At 37.5% G+C, this 21,929-nt stretch overlaps 1 protein-coding gene across 1 annotated transcript; it reads left to right on the top strand.

Moving 5' to 3' along the window:
• Positions 1-2,537: 2,537 nt before the first annotated feature.
• Positions 2,538-20,531, top strand: drd2b (dopamine receptor D2b; the record flags this gene model as incomplete). The annotated part of the gene is made up of 7 exons (XM_079472548.1): positions 2,538-2,816; positions 10,508-10,617; positions 13,320-13,456; positions 13,598-13,797; positions 16,955-17,041; positions 19,062-19,395; positions 19,513-20,531. 7 exons carry the CDS (start codon positions 2,538-2,540, stop codon positions 19,707-19,709), a joined length of 1,344 nt encoding a protein of 447 aa, XP_079328674.1. The 3' UTR covers positions 19,710-20,531.
• Between the last annotated feature and the right edge of the window lie 1,398 nt (positions 20,532-21,929).

Here is a 21,929-nt window from a genome sequence, read left to right as displayed (position 1 = left end):
TCATTGATTTTCGTTGGTCATGGCAATATGGAGCAGGCTTTCTGCTGCGTTTGACACAGACACCATTTGTGTCACTTTTTGCATCAATCAGAGGCTTTTACTGGGTTCACTGGGCCTTGTCTTCTGTCCCACACACCCATTAAGCTACAGAGGTGATGTCGGGGATGGCTGCAAGACAATGAATATAGATTGTTGCTATAACTGGATCGGGGTGATTGTTTTCGTAAAAGGCATTTGTTTTTGCTTTTCGCTCATTCTCTGTTCCTTTCTGTATTTGTACCGTGATGATTGAACTTTTGTGTTTTTCTCGGCTCATTACACTTTGTCACTTGTGAGCGTGTTATAGTACATATGGTTTACCAGTGTGCCAACTTGTCACAGCAAAGCATTTTGTTATTGATTGAGTGAGTTTAAAAAGAGATCAAATTATAAGGATGTTTAAATATAGTGTCTTTTAAAAAAATATAATATGGAAATGCTTAGCAGCTAAACAGGCTTAACAGGCTGAATGTTAGAAAAACCTGCTTAAAAAAAGACCGGATGAGTGCGAGGAGGAGGTGACACGCTGGATTAGATGAAAGGTCATATAGTGTATGTGTGCAAAGTACTTGACTGAGACAGATTAAACTGAAATTTTACCAATAGACCCACGTCCATGTGTCAGAAAGACCAACTGCACTGTAAAATGCAGGGAATGGAAGGGTGTCGAAGGTACATTTTGTACTAGAGAATATTTCTAGGTTTATTTGTGAGGATAATTTTTTTACAGTCACATACAATGCAGTTTTGAACATACTATCCATTGACGAAAAGTGGGGCATCATGTCACACGATATAGGGTAAGATGATGACTATAGAATCAACTATTGAAAACAAAAATGTTAACAGTAAAACAGTTATGGAACAAAACAGGAATCATGTAAAGATTGCGCACAAAAATAGAAAATCTACAGAATTTGGAATATTTATAGAAACATTCAGATGTACATATTGGTTCTATAGCAACATCTCATTGCTGCAGTATGTCCTGTCACATTGAGATGTTGATTTCCGAGCAGGAACAGATCCATATGTAAATAATGTAAATTCCAAATCAATACAAGACAGCTATTGTGCCACTATTCACAGAAAATCAATCTTGTTTCAGCAGACATCCAACGTTATGAGGTTTCGAAGAAGAATGGAATATGTATTTCTTAAATGTAAACGTCTCAAATATTATACAGAACATATGAAGATTCATATGGGATTCTAACACCATCGGCTGTATGAAGCCATCATGTCATTTGTTAACATACAAAGCTCTGTGTTATCCACATCGTGTCAGTATCCTATCCCCATTCACATGAAATTTTTTTCTTAAGCTTCCAGCCACTTTTAATTTCTGGAAAACAATTATCTTTACACATAGATTTACAAAATACAAAAAATTGTGTGACTTTAACTTCTAGCTCTTCCCTAACAGTCAAAAAGAAAACTCACAAATAAATTTGACAGCAATTAAATTCTGTGAAATCTCATTTCTGTGACTCACTTTTCTATAATAAAGGATGAAAGCTGTGTTGAGATTTTTGTGTAATCACTTCTCAGTATGTCAGCAATTTGCTTCAGTTTTCACCGTGTTTCTCGTAGGAACTTTTGAAACGGCTGAAACAGACATTTAAAGTGTGAAAATGTGTATTTATTTGTAACTTTAAAACACTTTGTCCTGTCTCAGTCAAATATGCAGCGCTAACAATAAGCTATCTGTCTGGAATTGCATACTGTTACAGTATGTCCTGAATTAGACAAAGAAATATGATTTGATTTAATAACTTTGAATTTTGTGGCTTTCACGGCACAATGGAATAGCAAAGTGAATAACATACTAAGAACTCTCGCTGGAAGCTGTAGACCATGCAGATACTTTATGTTTCAGACATGTTGTTTATTATTTATATTTCCCCTATTATAGTATACTAGTAGGTGATTTCAGATGCTTTATGTGACAAGTGCATTTTCTGAGTATTCTGACCAGTCCAACACAGCAATATTGACTCATGCTGTCTTCGGGCAAAATTCTCTAACCGGTAACAGACAAGGGAAAGTTTTGTGAAATCTTCTTTTAAAACTTATTTTAACAAAATTCTATAATCCATAGCTTATAATAAGTGTAGCCTGTGAAGGTGCTGCAGTGTTGCGTTAACATGCCAGCGGAGAACTGGCTCTCCTGGTTGAGTCTGGTTTCTCCCAAAGTTTTTTCTCCATTTATATACATGTGTAACTAATGTTATTTTTCTTAGTTTTGGTTTTCAGCTGCTTTGATGCAATGCAATTTGTAAAAGCGCTATAAAAATACAATTTAATTCGTTTGGTGACGGTAGAATCACAGAACTGGTTCACATTTTTAATAAAACATTTCTGAGCAACGTGTGGGCAGTAAATATTCCTAAGCTTTGAAGTACTGCAGTTTGGTTTGGTTTTATACAATGTTTTCAGCTTCACTGATGCTAAATTATGTCTCTCAGTTTCAGGCATCTTCCCTGGCTGCACAGCTCATGGATTTCCTCACGGAGTTTCCCTACAATGACACTTATTATGACAATGGGACCGGGACCCTCAACAGCACGAGCTGTGAGGCTAAGAATCAGTATAACTACTATGCCATGCTCCTGACTCTCCTCATCTTTGTCATCGTGTTTGGCAATGTGCTGGTCTGTATAGCAGTATCCCGGGAGAAAGCTCTGCAGACCACCACTAATTACCTCATTGTCAGCCTGGCGGTGGCGGATCTTCTCGTGGCCACATTAGTCATGCCTTGGGTAGTATATCTTGAGGTAAGAAACATTAATTGTGTCATATGGAGCCGCATATGCAGGAAGTTGAAATGACCCCAGACTGAGTGTCACAAAAATGAGTCACAAGGTTGACTTTTAAACACTTCGAGGACATGAGGCATGATTCAGGTGCCTTTTTGTTTAAATATGTGCTGTTGAATTAATTTAATTGGATAATGGCCTTGCCAAGCTGAAACAGCACCTCAGGGACTCCAGTAAGCTGGCGCCGCACGGCTTTTGGTTTACAATGCACACAGCACCGCATGGTCATATGATTGCCGACTGCCAGGCAATTGATCTGTGCTTTGTCCTTGAAACATATTGCACCTCAGACTATCATTTGTAGCAACAAAAAGGTTCCACTGGAACTAGGAGGCTAAATGAGCTGAAGTGATGCACAGAGGGTTACAGTGATTCATTTTACTGTTTGTCCCCACCTCCCTAACTGTTAAAGGCAATTCTCCGGTCATGCACAGGGAAAGTTATTTGTACTATTTATAAAACCTTATTTGTTCATAGTTTGTAATCTTGACAGGTAATAATTATGTATTAGCTTCTGTTTATGCTGTAGGTCAGATTGAACAAATTCAAATCACCTCTTAATGTCATTTTGTTGTTTCCTTATATTAGATTTTCTGAGATAATAACCAATTGACATTTATAGTACATTTAATGTATTGTACATTAAAGCTGAAGCCAACTGTTTTGAATTTTGTGCATTATAGCGTGCCTTATTACCTCGGCAGGATGTTATCACTCTTCAGGCAATTTCAACCAGGAATCACGATCATAATGCTGAGAATGTTGGTCATGTATGTTGTTTTGCTCTGGCTGTGAAACTGCCCTTTGGCTGCTCTTTGGAGTGTCAGGCAATATTATTTCAACCTGTGAAAACCTGATTTACAATATTGCTTACAGTGAAGGACTAAAAGATTTATAGATTTTTGACGAATGTGTAGCTTGTATCACTGAACCAAAATGATTAATTATGCCCCTATTCTACTTTCTTGTACAGTGAATGGTGCCCTATTTACATATGAAAAGGCTATATTTATATCATCATACACAGAAAAGACTGCGGCTGTCTCTTTTTATTGTAATAGACACTTAACAGTAATAAATGTGCCAATTTAATTAAACAGCCATTTAATACCTGGATTTATTGCCCAACAGAAATAAGTTAACTGTCAAATAGCTTGGGTTGAGCATTGCCATTGTCTCTTGAAGTGCAATGCTTCGGATAACTTTGCCTTTTATAGAAAGAGCTTGAGAGCTAGATACTACTCTGTAATAATAAGAGTACAGTGGTGCTTTGATTGTTTTTTAACCATGGTAATGGGACCATGGTAACGCAAGAGCTGGGTAGTAACGGATTACATGTAATCTGGATTACGTAATCAGATTCCAAAAATCAAGTACTTGTAGTTAGTGTAAACTACACTTTAAAACACTCATATTCAGATAACATTTAGTAAATTGTTTACAGTTCAGTGTTTTTTTTTTCAAAAAAGTGTTTTTCATTTTTATAAACGGTCGGCACGCCTGGGCGCATGCTCTAAACGGGTTGTCCCGATTCTCTTAATGAGTAACGGGTGTTTTTGGGCTTAACATGCAATAAACCAATGAGTGTGTCATCTTCCATTCCCTTTAAGAGCCAGTTGTGCTCGTGCCATGGCGGATTCACATTTACACAGCGGAATTCGAAAGAGCAGACACTTCTTCAGATTGGAAAGCGTCTGCTGGTGCGAGAGGTTAAAGCGGGCAAGCATACCATCTAAAGGACAAGACGGATTTTTATCTTTATGTCCATCACACAGTTTGGCTGCCCCTTGCGCCGGGTGTACGATAGGGCCCTAGGGGTGTGATGAGACACTTATCCCACGAGATGAGACACTTTAATCTTGCGAGATCTCGTGGCATGAGATCTTGTCACACCTGGACACCCTTTCATTTTTAAGGAAACTCATGGGAAACTATTACTAAACACTTACAAGTTATATGAGTCTTAGTATTTAGTCCATACTAAAAAAAGCATAGTTTCCAAAATCAAATAGTATTTGTCAACAAAATGACACATTCCCAACATTTGGACTAGTTCTGCATGCTCCAAATGTCTTATTCACTAACTACCCAGAAATCAGTTTAAACCAGAGCCATTCATTTTATCAGTTAAGCAATATGTACTTTATAAAGAGGCTCTTGTTAGTGATAAAGAATGGAATAGATTTCTTCTTTGTATCTGTCAAAATAGTTCAGAATTATCCTGCTTCAATATATTTTACATCAAATAAGAATCTAAATGTAATCCAAAAGTAGTCAGATTACGTTACCAAAAATGTGTAATATGAGATTACTAACTACAAATTTTGTCATGTAATCTGTATTCAGTAACTGATTACAATTCATAAGTAATGTACCCACCTCTGGGTATTGCCATGTTTATTATACTGAATAAATGCAGCATTTTTGAGCACATAAGGCATGTGAATATGTTATTTAATTCTGTATTATTATATACGTCAAAATACCATGGTTTTAAATGTAATCTTTCTTCCGGTTGTATGATTAGAAAATAAACCAGCATCCAAATCTACATTTTTGCATTATTTGTATAGTTGCACCAGAATGTTGATGTGCTTGTGTGGCCAGTGCTATTTATAGCCAATGCAAAACTCTGCAAGTCAGTCTGACTTTATGCACAACATAGTGAACATGTGGCTGTTGCATAAAATAGAGGTATTCCATCACTCTTCAGTTTTCTGACTGTGTCAGATACACCGTGTTTCGCCCCCGGAAAAGAATTCCCCGTCCCTGTTTTATTTGTAAATAATGAATGACCCCACAAAGCTGTGCTCTGGCTGACAAGCTCTCACAGTGATGTGTGCCTGTAATGATGGGCAGCAAAGAAAAGCGAAAGCTGGTGAATTATGTCTGCAGTGGTTAATAAAACTTCAGCCAAATTAATGGGATTTGTGTTGAGCAGGTGGGAAGATTTGAGTAAGAGGTAAGGAAGAGTGACAAAACATAGAGCAAAATAATGAATAAATGTCGACAGTTCCAGCTGACGGGATGTGATTTAATACAAATACAAATTCAAAGTAGAATCAGGATATTACACAAAGTGCTTATTGGAAGTTGGTAGTGAGTTTTCATACATACGACAGTTGTATGAAAGGGGGGTTTATAAGCGTTCCATGCTGTGGTAGCGAGATAACGCCAAATAATGATTCTCGCAAAAGTAAGTTACATCATTTCTTTCACTCTGAAAGGGACAACCATCACATAATGTTCTAGAGGGATCCTAAAGGTAAGCAGCGTATCTACCTAAACACAATATTCATAGTAAGATATAAGAAATATAAGAATGTTCAATGCAATAAAAATGAAAAAGCATACTTTCCACTATCACAAACCAGTTTAAACCAGAGCCATTCAGCTTATCGGTCAAGCACTGTGGATTTGGCTGATTCTTAACCGTACAATTAATAGGGGTGTGACGAGATTCCATGGAACGAGAGTCGGATCACGCAAAAACACAATTGGCATGATGGAGTGCTGTGCTTGAAATTGCGACCATTTTAGTCGCATATGCCCCCTAAATTTAACCTGTGCGACCTCAAAATACATTTAGTTGAGGTGTGACCTGTTTTCATTGCTGTACAGAAGACGCTTATAACTGCACAAAGTACAGTATGTGTGTGCTTTGAGCTACAGTGACCGGCTCGGCCATTCATAGACAACGTGACTTTCCATCCCGCGGTGCTACTTTCCCACTGTTTTTCTATGTAAACACTCGCTAGACGGACGTGTCATGATCGCGGGTTGTGAGTAACGGACAGAGGACCCGGGTGCAGACAGAGGGTAAGGGGTTTTAACTAAGACTTTTAATAATAAATTATAAAACAAAAACCCACGAGGGGGTAACATAAAGAAAGAGGATGTAATCATAACAGGAACAAGGAATAACTAACTAACTAAACGAGACAAGACAACACTTGAAATAAATACAAATAACTGAACCAGACTTAACTTACTAAGACAGGAACTCACCAAACAATCACAATGTACCAGCAGAAGACAGAAGACACAAGGGCATTAAATAAGGGACCAAATCAAGAGGGGAACAGGTGAAGGGCATGAATCAATAACAAGACGAGAGGGCGGGAACAGAGACAAGAGGGCAGGAACAGAGAGAGTTTATGGAAGGCCAGAAGGCCCATAAATGCCTCTCTCCAAACAAAACATGAGACTCTGTCATGATCCTGCCACGAAACCAAGAGAAACAAGACATGATGCGGCAGAATCATGACAGGGCGGGTTTCAACGTTCACGTCTCTCACGTCTGCAGTGCCTCATGCATTAGCATTGTGTTTATGCCGGTTCACTGCACACAACAATGCTATATAAAAGCGGTGCTCTATTTGAAATGACACTTCCATAAGTTAACATTTTGTTATAAGATTCAAATATGGTAGAATGCCACTTTTATATAACACTGCTGTGTGCTGCAACGTACAGCATCTGCTTAATGTAAATATTTTCTAATTTTTCCATTTCTCTCTGCTTTAAATTTTCTCAACTGCCTAGGGTTCTTCAGGCATGCAAATCTAATCCATTACTGCCTGTCAGTTAAGTTTGTGACAAAACATTTAGCAGTGTTTACATATTGCATAATATAATTCATTAAAATAGAAGTTTAATGTGTTTCTTAAAGTAAAAGTTGATTTTATAATGTCTACATTTTTTGCATTTTGTGTTGAGGTGAATAAGATACTATTTTCCCCTATATATTTCATCATTGTGGATTTCTTTAAAAAAGTAAAAAAAAGTCTCGTCTCATGAGATAAGTGTCTCGGCACACCACTAACAAAAAAAAGCATCAGCAGTTTTCACAGGCACTATATGCAGAATTGTGTTTAAAAGAGACATTTGCATCTGATAACCATGACTGGAGTTATTCATCAAATGTCATTCAAATGATGTCTGCTTAGAATGCTTAAATCGCCCATATATCCATATTTTAAAGAGCTGATTCAGATACTTAAAACACAGTGATGCTTCACAGCCCCAAAAGATAAAAGCCAGATACCAGACGGCAGCAGTCTGCAGAGTCTTTCACAATCATCTTGCAGAACTGGCCGGCAAATTGGGGAACAGCTCCGTGCAAATTGTTTCAGCAATTCTTTTGGCTTTGCTCTCACCTTTACTTGATTTGCATAATCTTTTGTGAAATCTGGTGCTAAAATAACACTGACAAATTAACAGATTTGCATCAATGAAAATGCTCTTTTGAGCTATACTGCATGATAAGAGGAATAGAATACAGTGATGTTTTTGGAAGGTGGATTGACAGCTCCGGAGATTTTAGAAGATTCTAAAATCTGCTGTTGATGGGAGTGACAGGTAGATCAAATCTGACGTGTTTCAATGATAAGAGGCATATAATTATTCTTTATGTCTCCTAAGATAAAGAAGACATAGACTCAGAGGACTCTCGCCAGGCTGAATATCATGCTTATTAATAGAGTTGTTTTGGAAAATCTTGCATTTCATATTGCTACAGTGCCTTGTTCCCCTGGTAGCAACAGCATCTGGTTAATTTGGTGCCACATGGGTACGAATACAATCTTCAATTTAATATAACAAAGACTTAATTTATATAGGACTTACTTTTTATGGACATGCTTGATGGATGACTGGAGTACCTTTGTGTGAGAATACAATAGAAGCTACTGATACTGGGCTGTAGACAATTCTGCATTTCATTTGAGTAAGGAACCTGCCCCAAATACAGCACCTGCAACAAGCGATTACTCCACTGTGGACCCATCAGTGTCCGTCAATGTAAAAATCGAAGAACTGCATATTGGCATGTAAATGTATTCATAACCTGTATTCAAACCAGACCAAAACAAGATCACTATACAAATAGAAAATACACATTAACCCTGTCACAATCAGTTTTGAGATAATACTCAGATACACATACTCAGATACACATGTATAGTATCATTCAATGTATTGTCGCTTTGGATAAAAGCATCTGCCAAATGCGTAAATGTAAATTATCATAAAAACAATATTTATTTATATAAATATAAAATACTAATTGCAAATATATATAATGTGATATATATGCTAATTTTATACAGAATGTATGCCTATATCTATGTTTACATATTATTCCAGAAGACAAAATAATCACATCACTTAATCTTGCTTAAATCTTCAGGCCAAAAAATAAATCTAAGAAAACCCATTTTATCATCACTCTTATTTTGTAAAAATAAGTCTATAAACTGTTTATACACAACTTACAGATAGACAATTTACAGATTCTACCATGCCATCTAAACATATGAGCCGCAGTGTCTCATTCTATACTTAGCATACTATTCTTCAAATACAGTTCTCCTTGTAAATTAAGTACCTCTTTGTGTATTCATACCAAGAGCTCAAGAGCTCCCCTAAGTGCACGTTGAATGCACTTAAGTGGAAAGGTGATATTCATTTAAGCATAAATTAAGAGACATCTTTTTAAACTAAAGCTGAACAACCAATAGAATGCATTTCAAATTCTGTTAGTGCTTAATAAATACGAATGTGATATTCATACTATTCAATTATGTAATCGTGAAATGTAATGAGTTTACATCTATTCTGTTCGGTTGTTAAGTGGTGACGTGAGGAATACCGTTTCGGGTCCGAGCATCTATTCATTTCAAGTGGGACTTGAATGAGCACTGATAATGAGCACTGTTTACACACATTGCATATTTAAGCAGAGCATTCATTAACTCACAGAATATGCTACGGTCTCCAGGCTAACGGAATCTCCGACATCAATATTTGAATAAACTTTAAAAAATGAGTCGCTGACTGGCCATGTGGGACTTCATTACGAAGATAAAATTTAGGGTCGTGGTTTTCCGATAGTTTTACGGCTCGCCATGAGAGTATATAAGCAGTTTTTGTTGTATGCCTATAGCATCTTATTGAGCCGGAAACACTATGACCTTTCATGTATGGTGGTGCGTATGTCTCACTAAACAACCGAATATAATGTAATTCAATTACAGGGAGAGAATGCAGCACATGTTATTGTGTTAAAATCACATTTACACACTAATAGCTACATTCATTCAAATCAAAATCACCTCTTATTAAAGAGTCAGAGTTAAAGTTAGGCCTGCTGCGTTTCTTTGAGTGATCGTGTAATATTTTGAGTTGTAAAAATGCTAGCTTGAATATTTCATATAAATGGTGCATATTTAACGCTGCACAGATTTGTGTGCATTAATACCTTCTCTGCTGTTTTGCTCAGTGGGATGTTATAAATTTTTTCATTACAAATCGCCATAGGGACTTCAAAGGAGGCGTATAAACCACTGCATATTTCCTTCATAAAACATGACAATATAAAAGCATGTTGTCTTTCGCAGACAAAATATTGCTTGGTATGGATTCCAATTGAATCACCACTGGAGCAATAAATGGAGCAAAAAGTTACAGAATACACCAGCAGGCTGGCGAAATACACACACCTGCTTTATAGATAATTATGATATGTTTACAAATACACATGTTTGAAATGTGATATTTTAGATGATACAGAACAATTTCAGATCACTTTAGCTACCCAGATGTACTGTATATTTAAAAATGTAAAAAATTACTTCTGTCTGTTGCAGGTGGTGGGAGAGTGGCGCTTCAGTAAGATCCATTGTGACGTCTTTGTCACTTTGGATGTCATGATGTGCACAGCCAGCATTCTCAATCTGTGCGCTATTAGTATTGACAGGTGAGTTCCTATCAGTTCATGGAAAATAGCGTAATGTTAGCCTTAAATGACAGGTATACACTATAGATCAGGGCTAGTCAATCGTCTATACCTGGCCCGCCTTAACATTTCAAATAAGTGGAGAGACTTTAAGAATGGTGTGCAAGAAATGCACGTCCTGAGACGGCGCATCTTTGGAAGTCCAAAACTACGCTGCTACATTCAATACGAAATTCCCGCGGATCATAACGATTGACGTCTTATAAATCGATTTGATCAGTCTGTCTAAGAAACAAAATGTTATTTACAACATTATAATCGACAATCCACAGCATTGTTCATCTCCCTCCGATCAGTGGCGTAGCGCAAACTGCATTGGCCCACCCACAAGAGTGGAGGCGGGGCCCCTCACCGCATAATTAGATGGGGATTCACCTTTTCATTTAAAATCGTGAAATAGAACTGTGGAATTTAATAGAATGTCATTATTTCGTATTTATTTATTAAGAACTTTTCACAAAAAAAAGAATAAAAGAAACACCAACAATAAAACAGCAATTACATTAACTTGTTAAAATGCAAGGGAGCACATGACGTCAAAATATTTTTTCTATCTGCAGTATACAACAAAGATTAATGACGTTCAACATTCAATAAAGGTAACATATATTACCTTTAAAAACCTCCAAAGCGCCCCTTTCTCCTAGCATTTTTCTGCGCAAAGTCCTTGACAATGTCTGTTATGTCCATCTGACGCGCGTGCTGGCTTTCAATGCAGTGTATCGCAAGTTCAGAAAGTCTGTCCTGGCTCATTTTGCTTCTCATGCAGGTTTTTATTAGTTTTAGTTTAGAAAAAGATCTCTCGCCACTTGCCACTGTGACGGGGACGGATAAAAAAAGCTTCAGAGCTGTAGCCACATCCGTGACACTTGGTAGAATAGATGTATGCTTCAGAATCAGCAGCTCTGCCAGATCTTTAATTGAGCCCATTTCAAGTTTTTTTTATCTCAGAACGTAGGGCACTTCGAAACGAAAGCAACTGTGATGGAAATTCGGAGGAAATATAATTGTTGTAAGTCACTGCAAATGTTTCGGCACAAGCACACAACTCATCATCAGTTGCATGTACGAGTTCACTTGGACGTAGGAAGCGGAATCGTTTCGCTATTGTATTCAAGCCTTTGAAACGTTGTTTGAGCTGGGAAACAGCTGTGTCAATGCACGCGTAATTTTCGGTAGTTTTGCATTGAATTGCTCTTTTCGGTGTTGGTTAGTCCGTTTTTGAGCTCCGCTGACATATTTTCTTTTACTCATTTTGCGCTCATAAGCTTCACTCTCTAAACAGTTGCGGAAATTCTTAATCGTGATTGGATAACAAGGACAACGGATATGGTCATAATCGCCAAACATGGTAGGCTGCAATTACCACCAAAATAAAAGTCCTATACGTTCACGTTATAAAAACGGTTTAATTATTTATTCGAGTAAATTTTTTGGGGGCCCCCCACAACGCGGGGCCCCCGCGCAGTGCGTGCCCTGCGGGCCCGTCCGCTACGCCACTGCCTCCGATACTTCAAAGGATCTGCCCTTCGAAGTGTGTGGTTGATTCACTCTTTAAGATACAGCTAGGGGCAAGGATTACTTTCGTGTTGAAGGTATTAGCATTTTTTTGGACTTTTATTAATTTGACTTTCATTCATTTAACCAAATATCTTCATAAACATCTTCTTGAAAAAACCACGCCACCCCCTTCTTGGAAGTACTGGGGAGTAAATTAACAGCAATTTAATTTTTGGATAAACTAACACATTAAGGAATATAAAATACAAATAAAAATTCAATATCCCTTTTAATGAAGTATGATGAAAAGGCACAAATACTGGATGCAATATTTGTGTGCATGTTTTAATTTATGACCTCAAAGTAAAAAACAACAAAAACATTATAAAAGGAAAGAAAATTCAATAAATAACAGAAATTCAAAATAACAGTAGAAATTATGATGTATTAAATCCTATTTATGCTTTTGGAATCTGGCCCTCAAAGAAAAGCAGTTGAAGACCCCTGCTGTAGATCAATCAGATGTCATGGAGTCGCTGTGTATAGGGGGTGAGAGGGATATATTATACATTTACCTTTAAAATATTGATGGAAAAATTTTAGATGTTTTAAAGACCTCATGAAATCAAAATAAGAGTTTTGTGATTTCTTGTGTTAAGACTAAGAAATTCTTCTTTGCTCTTCAAATAAATTAAGGTTTTACTAGAAGTTTAAGGATCCAGTTGAGTTCTAAGGCTTAGTCACAATCTCTTTCAAAATACTTTTTAGTTCAATATTAACCTGCAGCAGATGTAAAAGGTTAAAATAGTAATGTTTTATAATAAGGATATATGAGGTTTTTGTCCAAAAAACATCAAAGTCTATCAGCTATTAATAAACAAATACTCCCATAGATCCAATCCCTACTTCTAGAAAGTGTCATACTAGTAAGGAAAACTTTGCTTGTCAAGACAATTTGATGGGATCTTTAATGCGTTTGCTTTACATTTTTCGGTAATTTGCACTGATATAATCACGGCACTATAATAAGAAAATCCCTAAAGCTTTGGAAAGATAATTCCAAAGACATCTGGTGAAGTGTTTCTCTTTCTTTTTGTCTGTCTGAATGGCACCCACCCAACACCATCCCACTCTTCATCTCCTTCCCTCTGGGCTGCTCTCAGGTACACAGCTGTTGCCATGCCGATGTTGTACAACACACGCTACAGTTCAAAGAGAAGAGTCACTGTAATGATCTCCGTGGTGTGGGTGCTTTCTTTCGCTATTTCCTGCCCTCTTCTATTTGGGTTTAATAACACAGGTAATACAATTCACAATGTGCCAATTCCTATTGAAATGATTGAGATCATGCCGCATATATTTGCTTGTGCTCCACTGAACTAATACCATTTGCAAATATAATTGATATTGTTAATTGTGCGCCATCTTTTTCAACCCTCAGCTACGCGCCACGGCACCGTGTGCGAGATTGCCAATCCCGCCTTCGTCGTGTACTCCTCCATCATGTCTTTCTACGTGCCCTTCATCATCACGCTCCTCGTGTATGTACAGATCTACGTTGTCCTCCGGAAGCGTCGTAAACGGGTCAACACTAAACGCAGCTGCCAGAAGACGGACGCTAACGCTCATCCCCCTCTCAAGGTGATACGCACCACAGGGGAAGCTGCCCTCAGGGAAAATACCCAGCATTCCCTGCTGGTGTAAGAGTGTTTATAGACGGAATTGCCTAATTGCCGTAAAATATGGGGTACAGCTGTCGATGTTAATTATAGAAATACTAGGGGAATGCAAAGACCTGTATAGGACAGGATAACTAACAGTGGCCCCAAAACCTTTACTGACCTCTAAACTCTGTCCTATATAACAACCTGTATTGCTCATTTGCAGCGTTGGGGGTATCTTAAAGTAGTGACATTAATAATGTAAACAAAATATTTACAAACTGACTGTAGTTTTGCTGTTTTGAAACCAAATTCTCTCTCACTTTAAAAACTAGATAAATGTTATTTGTGAGTTTCAATTGACATTTTGTATCTTGTTTTTTGTAGGGGTATATTACAAACTATTATTACTATTATTTTGATAATTTGTAATGTTAATGAAATGCTGTTTGGTTGTCAACATGTTCTCGACTCCTGAGTCTAGTGATTGTTTAACCAAAAATTAAAATTCTGTCACCATTTACTCACCCTCAGATGGTTTCAAACATGTATACATTTATTTGTTCTGCTAAACACAAAGGAAGATATTTGGAAGAATGTCAGAAAATAAAAACGATAGGAGTCAATTGGGTGACGAGATCGGTTACTTTGGATACTTACAAATATCTTCCTTTGTGTTTAGCAGAACAAAGAAATTTATACAGGTTTGGAACCATCTGAGGGTAAGTAAATGATGACAGAATTGTCACCACGTCCGCAGCGCCTCGAGCATTAAGCACTAAGGTTTACCGCCAACAGCGCTTTGGGGGGGTGAACAGCAGCGGACTGTACCACGAGTATAGTATGGCAATTGCAAGTTCACATTACGTTATTTTAAAAACATTCACAGGCAAACCTCTTCAAATATGGATCATCTGTCTCTTACATATGTGCAATGTTAGAATAAAACATTGTGTTTTTGTAGTTTTAACTGCATCTCTCAAGTCTATGAGGTTTCAGTCAGTCGAGGATTGACAGTGTCATATGAGCGCCACCTCTGCTAAAAAGAGCACTATGCAAAAGCATAAAGAAAACAACCAAAGCTCTTTACTAAAAGCTGCACCTTTTAATGATTTTGAGAAAATAATTTTTGTGCAATTACTGCCTGTCAGTTGAGTTTGTGACAGACATTACTGCATAACATAATTCTTGTAATTATAATAAATAGAAGTTTTAATTAATTACATAAAATACAAGTTGATTTTATAATGCCTACATTTTTTGCATTTTGTGTTTTTAAGGTGAATAAGACACAATTTTCCCCTATATCGTTGAATATATATAAATATCTAATCCCTTGTAGGATAAGTGTCTCGTCACACACCAAGTATGCAGATTATGGACATGAATGGTGCACTCTTAAAAAAATGTGCTTAGAGGGTTCTTCACAGCGAAGCCATAGAAGAACCATTTTTGGTTCCACAAAGAACCATTCAGTTAAAGGTTCTTTAAAGCAGTGGTTGTCGACTGTAGCCCCCCCTGCATCCATCTTGGGCACCTGCTTTAAAGACCTCTTTTTTAAGGGGTCGCACACCGGACGCAGAAGAGCTGAGCAGCGTAGCGCCATTGTTTGTAAAAATTTACATATTGTTTTCTATGAGGGTATACACACTGGCGCCACCATTCCACTGCGCTACAACTCAGGACGCCGTTCCAAATCGTGTAGCAACACAACATTCCACTTGCATAATTTCATATTAAATTAGATGTTGTTTAATGGAATCATCTTTAATGTACATACTGTCTTCACCATAAGTTGCAAGATGCATTTGTCTGTTTTGGAATACCGGAAAAACAGCATTATACAGAAAACCTTTCAATTCTACGACATAAATAACAGAGTTGTCCTAGACGTGACGCAGTGCAGTAATTTTTCTCCCAATATGAACCTTTTGTAAAACAGAAAGGTTCTGCGGATGTTCTTTATGGAACCATTTAGACAAAAAAAGTTTTTTCTACGGCATCATGAAGCACCTTTAATTTTAAGAGTGTAGTTCTGTCTTTAGACAATCTAATTTTAGCATCTCTGTTGCATATTGTTATTTTTATGTTATTTTGCTTGGGAAACTAAAGATGCAGAGATATCGATACCAAGCTCATGTACTCGTTCTCGTAATGACACACCGATACCGAAGACAGATACCTCACGTGACATTCATAGAGCCCTATGATTTCCGCAATAAGGAAAAGACAGACGTAATCTAGGAATCCAGGCATAAAAACTGAATTTCCTGTACAACAGGGAATGGCACGGAATCTGGCAATTGTATTATTCCCTTACAAAAAAATTGCACTAAAAAGCCAACTTAACAGCTAACAAAATATTAAGATACTGTTTAAATATGTTGTAACAAGGTTCAATAAAAGGAAGAAGGGGGAACCGGCAAACGTAAAACCACTTTTAATATAATAAACAAACAAACAAACAAAGTCCCTCAGGGTAGACTGCCGGCCACACAAAAATAATATAAAGTCCAGGCCTGGTCCTCTCTCGCCCTTCCCTGTTGTCGCTCCTCTCTTATCTTAAAAAATGCAAATATACCTGTTAGATATTGGTTTATTAAAATAATTATATTACATACATTATACAGGTATCCGCGAGTACCAGGAAAAAATATCGGTACTCGTACTCAGTCTTTAAAAAATGCTATCGGTGCATACCTATGTGTAACCATTGCCTAAAAGCAAAGTCAACTATCACCGTCACAACAATTAGAAGCTGTAATGTTCTCTGCAATCCATGTGCCAGAACAGAACACAAAAAAGATCGGCAAACTATTCTTTGCCCTGACCTTTGCATACCTTATTGTTGATTTCTTTCACCAGCTGTTTTAATGACCACTTTGGATCAATGAGTTCAGCCCCAAGGTCTTTTTGTGGTACTGATAAATTACTAAAGCAATCTCTGTCTCATTCCCTCTTTTAGTGCTGGAATGCAAAGGGCATTTCGCTGAAGTGCTGCGCTTCGGCAGAATTATTTGCATTGTGTGTCAATCAAGAGGCACCAAATATAACTGCAAATGATTTTCATGGCCCCACGCTGCCTTCAGAGTTAACGTTAACCACACGCTGTATCATATTCTTATTCTTTGCCGCAGGAAAAATGCACTCATCCTGAAGATGTGAAACTGTGCACAGTTATCATAAAGACCAATGGGGGTTTGCCTGACAAAAACAAGAAAGCAGTAAGTCTCTTTTATCCAGACATGAAAGTTATTTTGAAAGAGTATAAAGTGTTTTGTGTGGCTGAAAGCATACAGCGCCACAACATTAGCACCATTACACATAATATATCACAGTGCTCCTATACACAGTGAGGGTAAGAGCGGGGTGCAGTTACAAAATCAATCACAATAATCTGCACAAAAAATAACCTGTCTTTATAGAGGTCTAAGGACCAGCATATTTATTCACGCAGCCTCTACAACATTACATTAGTCTCATTAGTATTCTTCAGTATTCAGAAGTCTGGATCTAGCGGCCATATAATACTAGTACATTTGGATCTAAATTGACATAAGACATCTAATACACTTTCATGCATACACATGAAATGTACAAATGTTTGTGAATCCTTTGAGGTTCATTAAACAGTAAAATCATTGTTCGTTGAATGTCATCACATTTATTTAATATTGTTTATCTGTCATTAATTTGACAGTAGAATGGTCTGGCTTTCTTCTTTGTGCGACGGCACACATTAATAAACACACATAATGAGTATTAATGTTAATGTTGCTCTTAACAATATTGCCGGTCTTTCACATTTCATTGAGTTTTGATGATGATTAAATTCAGCCATACAGTTAATCACTAGTCGTTGCTACTGGAAATTTTGTTTTCTATACTTTGATGCTGTGTTTGACACAGGCTGAGTTTTAAAATCTTTTTATTATTTATAATCTATAAAAAGTGGACCCTGCATCAATTTATTAGGCTTGAATGTGTTAAGAAACCAACAAAAATAATTATTTTCTTTAGTTATATTTTCAGAAACGACCAGTTTGTGCTTTGTGTAATAGGTGCAATCACTAACGCACAATCTACTCGCTATGAGAATAGTGCCTAGCATAGTAACTATAGATACCGATAACATTAGTCTACGTGCATGAACTAAGGAATCATAAACTTTTGACCATAAAACCTTTATTGTGGTTTGGTAGTCATCGTATACAAGCATTACGCTACATTCGTGCGAGGCACGATCACGCGACATTAGCTATTGAGACCGGAAACATTACATTATCTCTCGTCTACCTTACGGTTATAAATTGTGAAACCGTAACGTTAGTGCACCAATAAACAACCTGAGCACAGCCTAATAACGAATAAGCTCATAAGTACTGGACAGTAAGAAAAACTACTTTCAAATCCATTAGCAGGAAGGCTAGATCTCTGTCCCTTTTGACCCGTTGGATCTTGCAGCTTGCGGCATCAAGTCTAAGTCCGTCAGATATTGATTCGTGATCTGGCTCGTGTCCAATCACTCTCTCTCTTTTTTCCTATCCTCCAACAAAACTTTGGTTTCTTTGCTGGCTCTGATGGCGTTGATTTTGAGACATGCATATTATATCGTTTTGTCATATAGTAAGATTTTGTCTGACTCTACCCAGGCTATGAGGAAAATAGGTGACGTATGCTGTAAAGCAGGTCGCACTCTTCCGCAGACAGGGGATGTGTGTACCGACCCGAACACAGAATTTACAGAGTTTGGTTTGGGCAGCTAGGAGGCGAAGATATCAGCGGCAGAAGAATTCGTCCCGTTAGTCGTTCTACCACTGACATCATTTTAGAGACTTTATTTTAAGTTCGAAAAACGACATAGTGTTGCTTTGTTAATATCATTGATGGACAGGTAGATTACAGTTGAATTACTGTGAGTCATACATCACAACTGTTGGGTTAAAACTGGATTACTATGAGTCATACATCTGTGTTGTCAGCCTGCCCATTTTAACAACGCATTGATTTAGCAACTACTTCATATATAAATAACAAATGAGAGATCATAAGGTCACCAATTATTGTCAGAACCTGTCAGATTACGAATTACCTTTAATATATTTTTACACATTGCATTTGCAATTCATTTTAACATGGCGATTTGGCCTGCTTATGAAATGCCTATACTAATGGCATGCTTATGTTCTTTAACCTAAGTTATAAGGTGTGACCATAACGCATAACTTATTGTGTCTTCATTAGCAACTTCTAAAGGAAGTATTGCAGCAGGGCGGTGATGTGGGTGTGGACACTGTGAAAAGCACGAGTCCAGAGAAAAAGAAACTGCAGTCCACTTTGGTCGTTGATCAGCTTGCCAACCCGAGCCCCAGCCATGCCTCGCCCTCCCACGGTGAAGGTCAGCCGTATGGACATGAGAAAAATGGGCATGCCAAGGAGTCCACTAAAGAAGCCAAACTGGTTGAAACCGAGGCACTGCCCAACGGCAAAACGAGAACCACGGTGACACCCAAAACTATGAGCAAGAGGTCCCAGCATAAGGAAAAGAAGGCCACTCAGATGTTGGCTATTGTTCTAGGTGAGGTGATGATGCCTTTAGAAAACGTTCCCTTCGAAATACATTACTGTCAGCCAAAAAAAGTCATAGACTGACGCTTTTACCTCAGAATACCTAACCTTTGTTTTTCAATCGCAGGTGTTTTCATTATTTGCTGGCTGCCGTTTTTTATTACTCACATTTTGAAGACTCACTGCACAAGCTGCGTGGTGCCGCTGGAGATGTACACTGCCTTCACTTGGCTGGGATACGTGAACAGCGCAGTCAACCCCATCATATATACCACTTTCAATGTGGAGTTCAGAAAAGCTTTCATAAAGATATTGCACTGCTGAGGATATCATTCACTTCACGAGTAGAGGAGAGGAGATGGCAGGTATCCATTCAGAGGAGGTTAGTGCCATCATTCAGCCGAGTGTGAAATGAAGGATTCACAAAGACAGAAGAACTTATTACAGAAAATGGAGCTTTCACTGCTGGTTCAAATGAATGTAAAAGTAGAGATTTATTTGTGTGATTCCATCATTTAAGTCACTAAAGCCCCTCAAGCAAGGCTGGGAGTGTATGTGTGAGTGCGTGTGTGTATTATCTTTGGATTTGCGGTGTGATTGTGCTAAACTGCAGAGCTGAAGAATTGCTGCAAATTTAAAATTTGGCCACAGAGACTTAAAGCGTTTATGCTTATTACATCATTTCAACGTAAAGATATACAAATGCTTAAAAAAAGCGCAGTATTTATTTATAGATACTAATCTTTTTATTTATTTGAGAACGTGTGAAGGCAGAACTACAGTATATATACAAATGTAAATGTAAATAAAGAAGCTGAAAATATTATTTATGATTTTATAAAGACAAAACATGAAATGAATGCCTATGCCAACTATGAGGGACAATGTAAATAAGAATTAGCTAAAGACTTTTATGGAAGCCCATGACAAAAATGATCATGCATGGTACATCAAATTAAACCGCAGCCAATGTATGTCTTCTTTACTGTTGTGTACATCAAGAATACACAAAATGATCTGCGCTTTATAGGAAATTGTGTCTATGTTTCTCTGTCTAATGCTCTAGTATGTTCACTGAAATAGGTGTTTGATTTGATATGTGACAGTTCATTTTTGTGTCTGTCAAAAAAATAAAGCACAACCCACAAAGCTTTCCTGTAGCTCAGTGGTTAGAGCATGGCACTAGCAATGACAAGGTTGTGGTTTGATCCCAGGGGATTACACATACTTAGAAACAAATGTATAGTATAAAAGCGTCTACCAAATGCATAAATGTAAATGTAACCCGTTTGTGGAAAATATTTACAACTCATGATGAAGGGGTGATCAGTTTTAACAACGTTATACGTAGATATGAACTACTTTCTGTCATTTTTGGCTTTAAAGATTGTTTTGCCAAGGCCTCCAACACTACCAACATTTTAATTTCTATGCTTATTTCAGTGGAGTGCTTTGTCATATGGGCTAATCGTCATCAACTAAAGATTTCATTTGCATTTCACTGTTTTCTTTTTTAAAAACAACACTGGCTAAATCCTTGGTATATAGAAACAATTGGGAATCGTAGTATTTTTCAGTTTTTGGCAATGTTTGTGGCTGTAGTACACATACAAAGACTATGAACGTATTTATTTTACTATTATACACAAAGTATTCGCATAAATTTTTTTTATCTTAATCATTTGTTAAAAAAATAATACTATCGATGAATATTTCAGGTTATCCTGGCCAATACGCACATACAGTTCTATGTGCAAACGTCACAACACAAATCAATGGCAAACAAAGTTTCTACAGTAACCTCTCTTGCGTCCGCAGCTCAGATTCAAGTTACCCAGAGCGCAAGAAGTTTAGAAGATCGAGCCTCATGGTTTTATTGAAAGTTAAGGCTCTTTGTGTGTATGATACACACGTTCCCTAGCTATGTAATCACCTGCAAAAAGTTTTTAAAACACACCATGTAGCAAAGTATCCGGTGAGCAGACGGAAGCAAACTGCAACGAGTCAGTATGGATGCGCTTTGTTTAACTCCTCATATCCGTGTGAGCAGTTTTTCTCGAATATGAAGTCCATACATACATCTGTCAAGGTTGTCAGAGGAGTTTCAATGCCGGTATGTAAGTTTTGACCACGTAAGAACCAAACTACATCACAATTAGCTAGATGCTAGCTATGTTCGCTTTCATGATGTGTTGTGCAGGATTCGCAGACTGGTCGGCGAATGACATCAAAGTGACAAAGTCCTGTGCATAGCAAAACTTAATAGATTAAACATAACAGATCCCTATTATGCCCCCGGGTCTCTTTTGACACATGTATCAATAAAGAAACGGATACAGGATCCTAATATCTACAACTACATCATCAACTTTTCATCAACCTACTCCTGAGACTCTTTAAAACCCTGAGTGGTAAAATTGACGTGAATTTTCCATTGGATATTCAACTTTGGAGGCTGCTGGCTTGAACATGCTTTGTCGTCATTGCAATGGTAAGTGAAATGTGTTGTTAGCTAACGTAATCGACCCTAACTATCATTGTTTG

The sequence above is a fragment of the Barbatula barbatula genome, assembly GCF_947034865.1.
Source record: "Barbatula barbatula genome assembly, chromosome: 2".
Taxonomy (NCBI): domain Eukaryota; kingdom Metazoa; phylum Chordata; class Actinopteri; order Cypriniformes; family Nemacheilidae; genus Barbatula; species Barbatula barbatula.
The sequence above is the reverse complement of the archived record's forward strand: the minus strand, read 5'-3'. Positions and strand labels throughout refer to the sequence as shown.